At 51.1% G+C, this 15,243-nt stretch overlaps 5 protein-coding genes across 5 annotated transcripts; 2 read left to right on the top strand and 3 right to left on the bottom strand.

The window, feature by feature from the left end:
- Positions 1-282: 282 nt before the first annotated feature.
- N7458_012262 (uncharacterized protein) lies at positions 283-5,249 on the top strand (the record flags this gene model as incomplete). Its single annotated transcript, XM_056915644.1, has 4 exons — positions 283-3,461; positions 3,512-4,297; positions 4,353-4,459; positions 4,519-5,249. The coding sequence occupies 4 exons, from the start codon at positions 283-285 to the stop codon at positions 5,247-5,249; spliced, it is 4,803 nt and encodes a 1,600-aa protein (XP_056760398.1).
- A 362-nt stretch (positions 5,250-5,611) lies between these two features.
- Positions 5,612-7,533, bottom strand: N7458_012261 (uncharacterized protein; the record flags this gene model as incomplete). The annotated part of the gene is made up of 5 exons (XM_056915643.1): positions 5,612-6,343; positions 6,404-6,484; positions 6,562-6,862; positions 6,932-7,042; positions 7,127-7,533. The coding sequence occupies 5 exons, from the start codon at positions 7,531-7,533 to the stop codon at positions 5,612-5,614; spliced, it is 1,632 nt and encodes a 543-aa protein (XP_056760397.1).
- A 1,977-nt stretch (positions 7,534-9,510) lies between these two features.
- Positions 9,511-12,248, bottom strand: N7458_012260 (mRNA splicing protein SYF1; the record flags this gene model as incomplete). Its single annotated transcript, XM_056915642.1, has 5 exons — positions 9,511-9,772; positions 9,832-11,843; positions 11,912-11,965; positions 12,035-12,151; positions 12,207-12,248. The coding sequence occupies 5 exons, from the start codon at positions 12,246-12,248 to the stop codon at positions 9,511-9,513; spliced, it is 2,487 nt and encodes an 828-aa protein (XP_056760396.1).
- A 295-nt stretch (positions 12,249-12,543) lies between these two features.
- N7458_012259 (H(+)-transporting V1 sector ATPase subunit D) lies at positions 12,544-13,726 on the top strand (the record flags this gene model as incomplete). Its single annotated transcript, XM_056915641.1, has 7 exons — positions 12,544-12,558; positions 12,616-12,728; positions 12,791-12,801; positions 12,869-13,194; positions 13,243-13,291; positions 13,401-13,457; positions 13,509-13,726. 7 exons carry the CDS (start codon positions 12,544-12,546, stop codon positions 13,724-13,726), a joined length of 789 nt encoding a protein of 262 aa, XP_056760395.1.
- A 302-nt stretch (positions 13,727-14,028) lies between these two features.
- N7458_012258 (U1A/U2B'/SNF family RNA-binding protein) lies at positions 14,029-15,027 on the bottom strand (the record flags this gene model as incomplete). Its single annotated transcript, XM_056915640.1, has 4 exons — positions 14,029-14,423; positions 14,517-14,823; positions 14,917-14,923; positions 14,981-15,027. The coding sequence occupies 4 exons, from the start codon at positions 15,025-15,027 to the stop codon at positions 14,029-14,031; spliced, it is 756 nt and encodes a 251-aa protein (XP_056760394.1).
- Between the last annotated feature and the right edge of the window lie 216 nt (positions 15,028-15,243).

The raw sequence follows: 15,243 nt of genomic DNA, 5'->3' as shown, positions 1-15,243 counted from the left end.
CGTGAGTCGAGCTCGATCTGGTGTGGTGATGGGCAACCTGTGTGGAAGTGCGGCTGAATACCGGGAGAAACAGGCCCAGTTCCAAAATTACCATTTGACCGCAGTGTTTTCTTGCCAGAAACACCAGGCAGCCGGTATTGCACTGTATCGACCCCCTGACGAAGGCGGTGAGCAGGCGGGGAAGACGCTAACCCCGAAGAGGCAATCAGCAGCCCATGGAGAGACCAGCTGTTTGTTCGCCGAGTCAACGGTGACACCAACAGAGCGCATCTCCCGCTCGAGATGCTCGATTCCACCATGTCTGAACCTCTACCTATCGCCATTGACCCGGTGGCCCTGGTGACTACTGAATGTATCACCGTCACCTCGTCCATGCGAAAGCATGCCCGCTGGGCGCACTCCTCCGTCTCCGCCATCCTGGGCGGCAATGGGGGGACCCGGGTCTATGAACGGGATACCTCGGCGCCGCCTAGTCCACGCAAGAGCGGCCAGTTGTCAAGAATCGGCGAGGAGGACCATGCCTTGGCCAATCGATGGGGCCTGCGAGGGAAGAAAGGCAAGAGCATGCAGGACAACCCGTTGATATCAGCCTTCACCCGCTTGCGGAGTGATCTCAAGGGCTGCAAAGATATCCGAACTTTCGATACTCCAGCCCTCCTCCATCCCTTCCTGCAGGTCATCCGCTCCTCATCAACCTCTGCCGCGATCACCTCCCTCGCATTGGTCGCCATCACCAAGTTCTTCTCCTACAACATCATTAATCGAGACTCGCCCCGCTTGCCAATGGCCATGCAGCTTCTCTCGGCCGCAATTACACATTGTCGATTTGAAGCAAGCGATTCTTCGGCGGACGAGATTGTGTTACTCCGGATCTTGAAGTTGATGGAGGGCATGTTGTCCAGGCCAGAAGGAGAGCTTCTGGGAGATGAGAGTGTCTGTGAGATGATGGAGACGGGGCTGAGCATGTGCTGTCAAGGTCGCTTGTCGGAAGTGCTACGGAGGTCCGCTGAGATGGCTATGGTCAACATGTGCCAGGTTATATTTACGCGGCTGTCACATCTTGATCAAGAAGTACCCCCAGGGCCCGACCCGTTCGCAGATGAACGTGTCAAGAAGGACGTGTCAAATGTGAAGATGGACCCGTCTGTGGACGGTGATACGGTGACGTCTCAGCATCAGTCGGCAATGAGCTCGGACACGGCAGCCCCAGAGCGAGACAGCACCAGTCGAGAAGGTTCACCCGAACAAGCAGGCAATGGGGCTACGGCTGCGGCCACTGCCCCGCCCACTCTGCAAGACGATAGTGACAGCGAGATCCGGCCCTACTCTTTACCGTCAATTCGGGAGTTGTTCCGCGTCTTGATTGATCTCCTTGACCCCCACAACCGTCAACATACCGACACCATGAGAGTGATGGCCTTGCGCATCATTGATGTTGCCTTGGAAGTGGCCGGCCCGTCCATTGCTCGGCATCCCAGCTTGGCTGCTTTGGCTAAGGATGATCTCTGCCGCTACCTTTTCCAATTGGTCCGTTCGGAGCAGTTGGCTATTCTTACTGGTTCTTTGAGAGTTGCAGGCACATTATTGTCAACATGTCGATCTGTATTGAAGCTCCAGCAAGAGCTTTACCTTTCTTATTTGGTGGCTTGTCTTCATCCCCGTGTGGAAATTCCGCGGGAACCAGGCATCGACCCATCTCTTTACGAGGGAGTGCCACAGGCACCGAAGCTAGTCAAGCAGCCTTCCTCTCAGACCAACAGTGGCCGGTCCACTCCAGTTCCCGTGAAGGATCGCCAGAAGCTCGGTCTTGAAGGTGGCTCTCGAAAACCAGAAGCTCGGGAGGCCATGGTTGAAAGTATAGGAGTCCTGTCACGGATTCCTAGCTTCATGGTCGAACTCTTTGTCAATTATGATAGTGAAGTGGATCGGGCTGACCTGTGTGAAGATATGATCGGGTTGCTTTCTCGTAATGCCTTCCCAGATTCCGCAACATGGAGTACGACAAATGTGCCCCCGTTGTGTCTTGATGCTCTGCTCGGTTATGTGCAGTTCCTTCATGACCGGTTGGATGAGGAGCCGATACAAGGAAATTACCCTCCACTAGAGCGTCTTCGAAGTCAGCGGAAAACAAAGAAACTCATCATCAAGGGCGCCCAAATGTTCAATGAGGAACCCAAAGCCGGAATTGCTTACCTTGCAAACCATGGGATCATTGAAGACGCCAAAAACCCTGTGCAGGTTGCGCGTTTCCTCAAGGGGACGGGACGCTTGTCAAAGAAGGTGCTTGGTGACTTCATTTCCAAACGAGACAACGAAGAATTGCTGGGAGCATTCGTAGATCTCTTGGATTTCTCGGGGAGGAATGTCGTTGAGGCACTTCGAGAGTTGCTCAGTTCGTTCCGCTTGCCCGGCGAGTCACCTTTGATTGAGCGTATTGTGACCACTTTCTCGGAGCATTATACGGAGAAAGCGAAGCCGGATGGCATCGCCGACAAAGATGCACTCTATGTCTTGACTTACGCAATCATTATGTTGAATACCGAACTCTACAACCCCAACGTCAAGTCACAAAACCGGATGTCCTTCCCCGCCTTTGCCAGAAACCTACGTGGAGTCAATGCGGGCAGTGATTTTGCCGAGGAATTCCTTCAGGAAATCTATGATTCGATCAAGGCGAACGAGATCATTCTGCCAGATGAACATGAGAACAAACACGCGTTCGACTATGCTTGGAAAGAGCTCCTCCTGAAGTCATCTACCACTGGTGAAACGGTGGTGGGCGAAACCAACGTTTACGATGCGGAGATGTTTGAAGCGACGTGGAGACCGGTGGTGGCGACCCTTTCGTACGTTTTCATGTCCGCCTCTGACGATGCCGTTTATTCTCGTGTGGTCAATGGATTTGATCAGTGCGCTCAAATTGCTGCCCGCTATGGCTTGACGGATGCCTTTGATCGAATTGTCTCTTCTCTGGCCTCTATCAGCACCCTGGCGACGAGCAACCCTCCAAGCACTGCGCTCAACACGGAGGTACAGGCGGGGAAGAAGAGCGTGATGGTCAGCGAATTGGCTGTGAAGTTCGGAAGGGACTTCAGAGCACAGTTGGCTACTGTGGTCTTGTTCCGGGTCTTGGCAGGAAACGAAGCCACACCTAAGCAAGGCTGGGAGCACATCGTGCGCATTCTCAGCAACCTCTTCATAAACTCTCTGATTCCGCCATTCGACTCCAAGTTGACTGCTGAGCTGGATATTTCCCCCATCCCTTTGCAACCCGCATCCCAAGTGGTCGACCGAGATGGGCGGGGCAACGAGACCGGCTTGCTATCGGCCTTCACGTCTTATCTGTCGAGTTATGCAGCGGATGACCCCCCAGAGCCATCTGATGAAGAGCTCGACAATACTCTTTGTACCGTGGATTGCGTCACTGCATGCTCTATTCCTGAGATTTTGACCAACATCAAGTAAGTACCTCTCCAATCATAATGGCCCGCCACAGTGCTGAACTCCCCAGATCTCTACCATTGTCGTCACTGGAGTCGCTTGTACAGGCTCTTTTGTCTCAACTTCCGGAAGAGAACGTGCCCGCCGTCATCGTTGTCAAGCCAGAGCGCCCAAGTCCCGTGTCAAGACCTACCAGCGCTAGAGTCGACCCCAATCGGCCAAAGTACGATCCGTCTATGATTTTCCTCTTAGAATTGGCGACTATTCTCACTCTTCGTGATGACAAAACTCTCGAGAGTCTTGGTGAATCTTTGGCAACTACCCTTCAGACCCTCACTCGCGACGCCAAGAACCTTCATCCACTGACCGTGTCTCGGATCGTGTCCTACCTGCTTAACCTGCTCAGACTAAGCCACGTGTGTATCTACCAGGATGAGCTTACCATTTCCAAACTAACAAATCACCAGGATCAGCATTTCCTGCGAGTCCCTGTCGTGCTTCACGCAATCTCTGGGTATGATCAAGATGTCTTGGACACTGTCGCTGTGCCCACAGTGAAGGGCCTGTCCCGCTGCATCTCCCACACTGGTCACCTAAGAAATGAGATCACCATTTCTCCCGATTTCTGGTCCATCTTGCAACGGCTACACCAACACGAAGAGGCCGCTCCGCTGGTGTTTGAATTACTTGATAGCATTGTCCACTCGATGCCCGACATCATCACAGCCGATAACTACGAATCCGCTGTCGCTCTTGCAAATGACTTTGTCAGTGCGGGTCATGTGGGTTCTATCGATGAGCGTCAGAGGGATGCCCACGCTCGACGGAGCAAGGGTGTCAAACAGCCTAGGCCAAGGTACGACGATTCGTTTCTCTCATTGTGATGCAAGCAATATCTAACCCAGCCATAGTGAAAACCAAATCGTCTTCCGCGGCATTAAAGCCATGGGTTTGATATACCACCTGACGGGGCGGGTCCCCACGCTTATCAAGCAGTCTCACCTAGAAGAGCGTGAAGGTTGGTTCTCTCTGATGTTCGTTTTCTGAACCGATGCTGACTTTTTCGCTTTCGTTCAGCCTGGTCTGCGTACTGGTCTCCCATTTTTGAATCTCTCCGTGGTCAATGCACCAACCCGTGTCGTGACATCCGCCACCATGCCATCTCTACTTTGCAACGAGCCCTCCTCTCTGCTGAATTGATTTCTGGTGACGACAAGGAGTGGGCCACTATTTTTGATGAAGTCCTCTTCCCTCTCATCTTACGCCTGCTCAAACCAGAAGTCTACCACTCTGACCCCTTTGGAATGGGCGAGACCCGAGTCCAAGCTGCGACTTTGGTCTGCAAAATCTTCCTGCGCTTCCTCGATCAGCTTCCTAACCGGGAAGGCATGCTTCCTCTCTGGCTTCGGATCCTGGATATTCTTGACCGCATGATGAACAGTGGCCAGAGTGACAGTCTGGAAGAAGCCATTCCCGAGAGTCTGAAGAATATCCTCCTCGTCATGGCAGATGGTGGTTATTTGATACCTCCATCGCAAGACCCTAGCAAAGAGGAGATGTGGACGGAGACTCGCAAGCGCCTGGAACGATTCCTGCCAGGCCTTTTCATGGAGATCTTCCCTGATGCCGCCAAGGAGCCCGAAAAAGCCCAGCCAGGGTCCGCTGCTCCATCACCGCTCCAACCAAGTACCGATCCTGGAAAGAAGAGCGAGGAGGCAGCGCAGTCACCTCAAGAAACCGGCAATGATGACACGGCAGTCACACCTGCCGTCTCTCCCTCCGCTTCCGAGCAAGTGGCCTCATCCTAAGGCGAATCTCTGGTTTTTTTTCCTATCCTCCGGTCCCCGATATCACCCATTTTCAACCTTGTGCATTCATATATAGAAAAGCGGTGGGGTGGGGAGCTTCTGCGAACATGCCCCATGCCCGTGATATCATTTTGTTTGTTTTTTCTCTAATTTTCCTGTGTAGATATAGCGTTGTGTGATGGATTACATTTTCCTGGGACTGAGTTCATAATCCAAAGGGATTTCCATCTCTAAGACTGAATGAGATCAACTGAACCATAAACACAAATCACATTTGCGACAAAAATTGACGAGAATCACAGATGACAACCAATAGCGAGAGCAAATAAAAAAGAAGAAGAAGAAGAAGTAGACAGCGTTCTTCACCCGCCTGGCCAGAAAAGAGATCCTGGTGCTCCCACTTTCGGCGCTGGCGCTGGCTGTTGTGGGGGGACTGGGTCTGACCGTGTCAGATTTGGGGCCACTGGGATCAATGGAGGCGGATTCTTTGCTGGACCTCGAGGAGCCCCTGCAGAAGGACCCGCTGAAAGAGTCGTGAACGGAGCCCCAGGGTGTGGCGGTTGTTTGCCGGCTCTTTGAAAAATACGTGCTGCCTGCGCCGGGTTCCAACGAGGATCCTCCGCCGGTCTTGGGGCGGTGCCGATATTGTGAACCGTCGGCACTATCGCTCCCCAACCACCCTTTTGGTCGAATGCCCAGCCTCTGCCTGCACCATCGGGAGCCGACCCCATGTACAGCTTGTACCGTGGCCATGGACCAGAGAGCCTCTCGGGAGGCGGACCTCTTTGACTGACGGTATCATGTAAGACCACAGGGACCCAATCCCAACGGGTCATCATTTCACCAGTGCCATCAGCAGCCATGTTCACCTCCAAGGCCCGGATCTCAAATAGCGAGCCCTCACCACCCTCGAACCCCCGGATCCGTTCAGCTCCCAGAAGGGGCGGTGGTTGAGACCAACCTCCTCCTCCTGTAGATTGCAACCGCATAATGTCGACGTCGTACATACTCATGGTGGACGCGCCGGTGTCGTCAAGAAACCTGAACTGCATCTGTGTGCCGTGATTGTTAGGAAGTCGCACCGTCAGGTACATCTACTCCTGTCAGCAAAAACCGTTGCTCTACCGAGATGGATTGTCCTTTTTATAACTTACATCCCTAAGCCAATAATTACCGCCGGCTTTCAGTTCCTGGTACTTCAAAGTGAATTGCGGCTTAGGGCCCTGTGAGAAAAGCTAGGCACCAAAAAGAAAATGAGTAAGTCTCTCACAATCGAATTAATTCGCCTGCATCGTGGAAATTGAGTACTTACTCCTTCTACCCAAAAGCTTGCATGTCCATTATAAAGTTGATTGACCTGGAGGAACTCCTGATAGTGGAAAGGTCGAGGCTGGCAAATCTGAATTCCATTCGACCAGTACGTCACGAGGCCTGGATGCCAGTCTAACTGGCGTGTTCGATAGGCATTGATGAGGGCCGCTATATTCGGACCCAGTCCGGAAGGATCTTTTCCGCGAGCTCGGAGGTCTGCTTCCATCCCTTTGAGATCGTCGAGACGCTTGATGACATCCAGGCTGAGTCCGGGGAAGGCTTCCTCTGATTGGATCATCGCACTATAACAAACTTGTTATTAACACCCTGACAACCTCCATGGATGTTCTGCTGGAACAGTCGTTTCTTACTCTTGCTCCGCCTTCCGCTTCAAAAGATCTTTCTTCTTGTCCACGAACCAATCCGGTAAGATCTTATTGGCAATTCGCTCTTCAACTCGAATAAGTTGGGCGTCAAGATCACTGGTTATAACGTTGTTAGCCCATGGCCCATGGTCTGCAAATCGTACATGGAAACCCGCTCCTCCTGCAGAGGAACAAACTTACTCGGGATCAAGATCAACCTCCTCACAATGCCAGCCAGCAGGAACATTAGGATCATTGGGCCATGTAATGGTTTCTGCCGGAGTCGGCCATCTCTGCCGTGGAGGTCGTTGAGGAGACTCGGGGGCTTGTAATAACCCCACATAGGACTGAGTAAACGGCAGAGTAGGCCAAGGTTCAGGTTCTACCATGTCCGTTTCACCTCCGCTTCTGCGTTGCCCAGTACCATCGCCATGTGCTCGGCGTGACCTTGTGGATTCTGGAGGAGATACCACACTATTCCGCCGTGATGCAAGAAATCTCTCGTTGTAGAAACCGGTAGGTTTTCCGGCGCTATTGCGTGGGCTTCTGCGCACGGGTCGGCGAGGACCTATTCGAGGGCCTCTACCAGGAAGCAGGACTTCAGCCATGCTTGGAAAGTAGGCCGGCTATGAAACGAACAGACAAGTATCCTTCAATATGGATAATTTGAACGAACAAAAATGAAAATTGGCATTGGATGAAGGAGCACACAGGTCTATTTATGCTTAACAACATTCTGGCAACTCGCGGCTTCAACGCCTCAGGGAATGCTCGTTAACTGGCTCAGAAATTGTATCAGGGGTGTTCTTTCAAAGAAAGAATATTCCTACAACCCAAGGGTAGGATGTTCCCAGAAATTCCAAGCGGATTGAAGCTACGTGGAAACAAAGCAGACTAGTAGTACAGCCTCGAAAAAGAGGCGGAGCTGGTTGACCACCAAAAGGGAAGTTATTCGAAAGAGCAGCTTGAAATGATCCCAGTATGTGAATCACAGATAATGATCCGCCCCGTCAAGTCTTGTAGTTCATCAGAACTAATGTAGAATTCTGTTCCCAAAATAGATGCAAAATAAGTGTGTCTTCATAATCACTCTGCATCTCATCCCATACCAGGTTGACCCACAGCCCTGTCAATTTCTCAACTTCTAATTACAGAAGGGTTCTCTATTCAGAATTCATTGATCTTGGAATGTTTTGGTTTTCTTTACGCGGAAGTCCTTTCAAAAGGTTAGTCTGATTCCACATCCATTTTCATTGATTCATTCCCAAGTCCGGAGCTGCATGCCTGAGGTTCCCACGGCTTCAAAGAAACCACGCCTAGGAGCCCCAGGTAGTTCGAGTTCGGATGTCATGCTTACTCTTACTTGTTGAATGAAACTCTCCTTATATGAAAGCATACTTTGGGTACACATTCAGCCTAGTTGTCCTCACACGTTTGTACACTCGATCTTGAGATAGTTGGCAATGCCTGCCAGTATGATGAACAAAATTGATTAGAGGCCAACTACCAATTTTCGTGGACTTGGATGACATATACCTTGAGCAAATTCAAGATGATTCGTTGCGAAAGATGAGGGGAAGACTAGTTCACAGAGAAAAGGAAATGGAAGAAATTCTTTGTTCGGGGCTGGCAAGAGACCAATGCCTCGAGGATCGCGGCCTTACGGCTGCTGCCAGCACTTCCATTCTCTTTGCGCAGTTCCTTTGAGCTTCACGCTTGTCATTTGAATCCATTTTGTCTCTTGCATTCTCAATTCTATGCCTCCTTTGAAGTGGAGTGGACCAGGCATCAGTGTTTGAATATGGGACGGGAACACCAAAGTATTCGAGAACCCAGGCTCTCAGAAGACCATGGCTATCGAGTAGACAAAGAACGAACGATTGCTATCTCTTCTCCTTGATGACACGGTACTATGGCTTTTCGTGTGCTCATGTGGCCTCGCAGATCTAAGACAACAACACCGGTAGGCATGAAACAACCCCTCTTTCTTTGTTTAGCCCTAATGCTCCCAGTTTCCCATGGATGTAGAACAGCCATCGACTTCAAGTCCCCCGACCTTCTCAATCGTAAGACACCCTCGTGGGGCATTTTCGCCCGGAATAAGAAGCATATGTTGTTGAGTTGCTCATGTATGCTGTTGAATCTATTCTACCCCTACCTACCGTGAACTACGCTCACCTGGTGATCGCCACGTTCAATAGTAGGTGTAGTAGCGCTACGTGTTGCCACTGTTATGAAGGAGAATTTGAATGCTTATTGGTACTCTATACAAGAAACATGCCTTGGCAAGGGCAGGTATCGAAAGCGAAGAAACGGGTAGAGAAAAGTTAGTGACGAAGTTGTGGACATTCATTCTCAAGCACGATGCTCGAGTCAACAAAAGAGAAAAACCTTGAGAAGCAGACAAGAAAATGTGGCGCAGAACACCGGTGAGATAAAAGAAATCGGAGTGACATCCGTTGCAATGGTACTTATACGAGAGAAGAAAGGAAGGAATACTGGTGACAGAGGTCGAAAAGAACTGGGCGTCCAGTCTGGTGGTTGTAGTTTCCCATGGTCTATTTCCAAAGACACATTCGGATCTCCTACTCGTCCATCTCGTCGTCGAGGTCGATGGCATCCGGGTTGGCCGGTGCGGCGGGTTGTTCTTGGCCCGCAGGTGGAGGGCGATTGCCCCCTTCGGGTCCAGTGCTGGCGGCAACAAAGCCCACTGGGGCACGAGCCTCGCGCTCCAGTGCTGCCATGGCATCGGCACGCTCGAAAGCCTCGCCTTCGCCCTGCGCGCCGTCCTGAGGGCGCTGCTGACTGCGGGCAATAGCCTGCGAGGCGATGAAGTTGACGTCGGTGCTAGAAAACGAGGGGTCAGTAAAATATTCTCTGGGGGTAGGGTTTAAGGTGGATCATACTTGTATTGAGCCTGGACACTCCTCTTGATGCGAAGCATCTCCTTGAACGTGTCTTCGTTGCCGTGTTGCACTTCGAATGCCTCCCACTTCTGCCAAAACGGCGCATTGGTTCGAGGATCGCAGAATTGGGACGCATGACCGTAGATCGCACGTGCCCGATCAATCTCACCGAGTCGGCGTTCCATCTCGGCGAACTTGAGGCACATCTCCTTGGCCTCTTGATCTGGCAGAGCCGCGATGGCCCGCTCATAGATGGGTCTCGTGGAGGTAAGTCCGAAGTTCGAAGCTGACTTAGTGATATAGAACTCGAACATCTCGAATCGGTCCTCATCAGAAACATCCCTGGTCGCACGCTCATATATGCGCATCGCGTGTCGGGCGAGACCGCGCTCTTCTTCCAAGTTGCCATACATCAAGTACAGAGGCTTGGCAAACTTGGGCGGGCATCCATCCAAAGCTTGCTCGAAGAGATCTCGAAGTCTTTCAATGCCAATCTTACGATCCACGGCCTTGGTCAAGTACAAATTCCAAAGCTCAAAGGCCACTGGATAGCTGAAAAGATCCAAACCACGCTCGTACACCTTGAAGGAATCTTCGAAGTAGTTGTTTTCCTCCAAGAGGTTCGCGTAGTTAACCACTGTTTGAGGTGTCGCAATACGCAGTTCGAAGATCCGCTCATATACTTTCCTGGTCTCTTCCAGCGAGGACACACTTTCAACGAGATCAACATAGAAACTCCACAGCTTCCAGCTCTTGTGGACTCTTTGTTGTGGGGACAAGCTTTCGTCGAAATAGTCCACGGTAGACTTCTTGGGAGCTTGTGTTGCCTTGGCCATGATATCGACGGCTCGGTCAAAGTTCTCCGAGCGAAGTTCTATCTCCGCCCATTCACACCATGTCTCTGCGAGTTCAGCGACAGACTTGAAGGGAACCTTGACGGCCTTGTCGAAAATGACTCTAGCAGTCTCCAGATCCCCTCCGTCCTCATAGAGTTTGGCATAGTTGACCCACAACTCGGAGAACTTTCCGTGCGCTTTCTTGGGATTGATTGACGCAATAGCAGCTGTGTAGGTACTGACAGCTTCCTGCTTATTGTCACCCCACAAAGCCACTCTCTTCTCCCATTCAATGACATTGTGCGGGTTCTGTCGCAATAGAACATCATTGACCAAGAATGGTCGTCGGTCCATCAATTGTTCAAATCGTAGCATGCGAAGATCGAGGTCAAAATCAGCCTCTTCATCAATCTTGCCCTTTTCTGAACGGACAGCCGCAGCCTCCATCAAATTGCCGATGATAGACTCTTCAAACTCTACATACGAGTCAAAGATGAGCGTGAAATCCCGAACCGTCATCACGGTTGTGATCCCTTCTTCAAACACATCTCTTGCTTTCTCGAAGCTCCCCTTTGTGATCCAGTAAGTGGCCAAACCAGCCCAGAGTTTTCCTCTCTGATCAGCGAATCGCTCAATTCCACTACGGAGAATGGCATCAACGTCAATCCCCACTTGGGGACCGGTCTCGATCTTTTTGGCCTTTGAAACCAAGAGGTCTACCATCTGGGTCCAGAGCTGGAAATTGCTCTTGCCATTCTTGGATTGGAAGCGCTCGTTATTCAGAATCTCCATAAAGACCTTAATAGCTTCTGTGTACTTGCCCATCTCGATCAAGATCTCAATGTATTCTTCTGCGTTCTCCGGGTGAATCTGCATGTACCGAGCCCAAATCTTGACGGCGGTTGGCCCCGAAGCAGATCGCGCGAAGCCCTTGAGGAGTCTCCAGATTCGATTGTGTTGGGTGACCGGCAGGGCGCGTAGCGCGCGATCAAATGTCCGCCGGGTCTGGGTTACCAAAGGCTGTAGGAGCAAGAAGGAGAGGTACATCTCCCAGATGCGAGGCATCTTGTTCAAGAGGACCAAAGCTCGTTCGAAGAGAGCATTGACCTTGACGTACTCAGCGCGGTAGACGGTGGGATTCCGACCCTTTAAATGCTTCATCCGGAACTCCAGGTACTATAACGAATATAAGTCAGTCAATCTATCATGCTCCTTATTAAAATTGCAAGAGGAGTGTGTCTCACCATTTTCCATAGCTTGTATGATCGCGGCAACTTTCGACAAGCACGCTCCATGACCTGAAACCAGAGAAAGAATGTCAGTAACAATTTGAGGCCTATAAGACAAAGGGGCAGGGAACGACGTACAAAGGCTTGCTCATAAAGCGTGCCATTTTGCTTCTTGAACTCGATATAGGCAAGCCATGGCTTGACACTGCCGGCATCGCGCAGCAGATCCTGTTCGTATACTGTATCCTGGTCGGTCTATCAAGAAGTATCATTAGCATCGTAATCCAGCGAGATTCCACCGAGCACTCACAATCAGATAGAAGTCCGGCCGGGACGCAGATGTTCGATCCATCTGTGCGTGCTGCCGGTGTGATCTCGGGGTCAAAAGCGTCCCTGGCATTGCGCCACTCCGTTCGAGCGGGATCCGATCACACAAAGCAAAAGGTCAGCATGGAAGAATGGCTGAGGCGAAAGCACACGAGTCGGCGCGTATGTTTGAAAGATGAAACTGCGGCAATCGTCGTATGTAAGTCACGTGAGAGCAACCGCATCGAGTGGGCGGTGGAGCTTTAGTTATCGGGGCGGCGTCATATCAATGTGGCTGCATCCACGCTGATCGCCAACAACGGGAATTCCAAGCTGCCATCATGTCGGGTGCAGTAGTAAGTATACTCCCAGGTTTCTCCAAGCTCTAGCGATTAACTCGATACGATTCCCAGGGCCGAGAGCCAGTCTTCCCGACTCGCCAGTCGCTGGGGTTGATGAAGAGCAAGCTGAAGGGGGCAGAGACAGGCCACAGCTTGCTTAAGCGCAAAAGTGAAGCTTTGACAAAGTATGTATCTGGCGACTTAATCAACCTCAGTACTGGAGCTAATTCCCTGTGCTCTTGACTAGGCGTTTCCGAGGTATGATATACTAGAACCCATCTACCGCACTCCCCCACACCCCGCGGAAGCTAATTCCACTGGGCAGAAATCACACGGCGTATCGATGAGGCCAAACGAAAGATGGGCCGAGTGATGCAGATTGCTGCCTTCTCACTTGCCGAAGTCAGCTACGCCGTCGGTGGAGATATTGGATACCAGGTGCAGGAGTCCGCCAAGCAGGCTCGATTCCGTGTCCGGGCTAAGCAAGAGAACGTCTCGGGTGTATTCCTACCGCAATTCGAGAGCTATACTCAGGACGGTGTCAATGACTTTGCCTTGACTGGTCTTGGCAAGGGAGGACAACAAATCCAGCGATGCCGAGAGACATATGCGCGGGCCGTGGAGACATTGGTGGAGCTGGCTAGTCTACAGGTATGGAAGCTAGGACGTTGAGTGATAAGCTCTTTCTGACTATATTAGACTGCATTCTTGATTCTGGACGAGGTTATCAAGGTTGTCAACCGAAGAGGTAAGCAGAACTCCGCAATGGCGGTCGGTTAGATTCAACGCAGTTGCTAACATATCGTGAATATAGTAAACGCAATGTAAGTAACTCAGACTATGACACTCAACTACAGTACTAACGAAATCTAGCGAGCACGTCATCATTCCTCGTACCGAAAACACCATCAAATGTTTGTGCTCCCGTCCAATAGGTGATTGGTCAGAAACTGACAACTATACAGACATCAACTCTGAGCTCGACGAACTTGATCGAGAGGAGTTCTACCGCCTCAAAAAGGTCTCTGGCAAGAAGCAAAGAGACAATGCTGCTGCTGATGCCGAAATTCTCGCAGCGCGGAAAAAGGCTGAGGCGGAGGAAGCAGCGGGCGGTGTTGTTGCTGCAGAGCCCGAAACAGCTGATATTCTGGGCGAGCAGGAGGATAACGATGTCATTTTCTAGGTGCATTTTTCCCTCGTCTCTTGTTGGACCTCGGACTAGTCGCCCTTCTTTGCATTTTTCTTGTTGTTTGTACCATGTTGCCTTTAACCTTCCATGTATGCCTTATAAGCCTTGTTTACTGAGTCGACCGATCTTCCGGAAATATCATTCTACTACACTGGATATATCTTAAGCCAGCAACGACAAATTTGGGTCTTTTGAAATTGTAAGATGAATGAACATTGACTGAAGTCTCCATCAGACCCGCAAAGACGCCAACCAAAAAAACACGAGGAAGAAAAAGAAAGTGCACGATGCAACAACTACTGTCTCTGGTATGTAACGCGAATAGGTTTGTTCTGGTCGCCCATGGCCATGCCCGAAGTGGCCTCCTTGGCGCTGATAGCACCAGCCTCGGTCTCGTACTCGACGAACGCAATACCCTTGCGGCCAGGCACCAATCTGACTTCCTGGAAGCCTTCGAAACGGCCAAAGACTTCGGACAGGCCCTCCTGGCTCGCATCGTCGGGGAGATCGCGCAAGAACAGAATCTTGTTGGGGGGCAAGTATTCGTCTGGGACGACTGCAGCTGCAGCGCCTGTGGTAGGCTTGAGGCCGGCACCCTTTGTTGTCTTGGCTGGGCGGGCGCTGTCCACAGGAGGGGCGGGGCGCTTGAGTTTCTTCTGGGCTTCGAGAGCTTCGTGGGCTTGTTTCCGCTCTGTACACCATAATATATTAGTCAGTAAAGTTGGATTTCAGGACCCGAGTCTCGCAATAAGTTTACGGAAGAAGAAAGAGGCCTGTCACGCACCTTTCTCAGCTAGGCGCCTCCGCTTGTGAGCCTCCAGCTCATCGTTTCCACCTTCACGGAGGACGGTCGCGTCACTCTTTGTCTTTGCATATTCCAAGACCATAGGCTTATCGAAGAGATCGAAGCCATTCACATCTTCAATAGCGCGAGTCGCGGCATCCACACTATCGAAGACAATGAAGGCCTGGCCCTTCGCCTTGATATTCTTTTTGGCGACAATCTCAACCACATTGCCGAACTCGGAGAAGATCTCCTCCAAGGCGACTTTGAGTTGTTCAATCTTAATGCCCTCCTCTAGATTCCGGACCTATTCGATGTGCAATGAATATGTCAGTCTGTGGGTTGCGCGCGCATTGGAGATTGTAGCAGGAACGAGAACGAGGCCCTATGTAGGACGTACGTAGACACTGTGAAGCCAGGTTAGCAGTGAAGTGAGAGAAAGCCAAGGTATGGCCATGACTTACGTAGAGTTTGGAGGAACACTCCCTGTGGATTGACCTGTGGCTGCCATGGTCGCGATAGTTGGAGCTTTGACAATGGAGTGAGGTTGAGCTTGGATTCCCGTTCGGCACAGGGCCAGCAGGTCCGGATAAATATAAAATAGATTCATAATACTAAGTTTTGGTGGCTCTCATATCAAGAAGCATCATTGGTCTAGTGGTAGAATTCGTCGTTGCCATCGACGAGGCCCGTGTTCGATTCACGGATGATGCACATCTCTTCTTTT

Source organism: Penicillium daleae (assembly GCF_028827525.1).
Source record: "Penicillium daleae strain IBT 16125 chromosome Unknown utg000009l_segment0_segment0, whole genome shotgun sequence".
Classification (NCBI taxonomy): Eukaryota; Fungi; Ascomycota; class Eurotiomycetes; order Eurotiales; family Aspergillaceae; genus Penicillium; species Penicillium daleae.
Note: the sequence above shows the minus strand (reverse complement) of the source record. Positions and strands in the feature narration are given on the sequence as shown.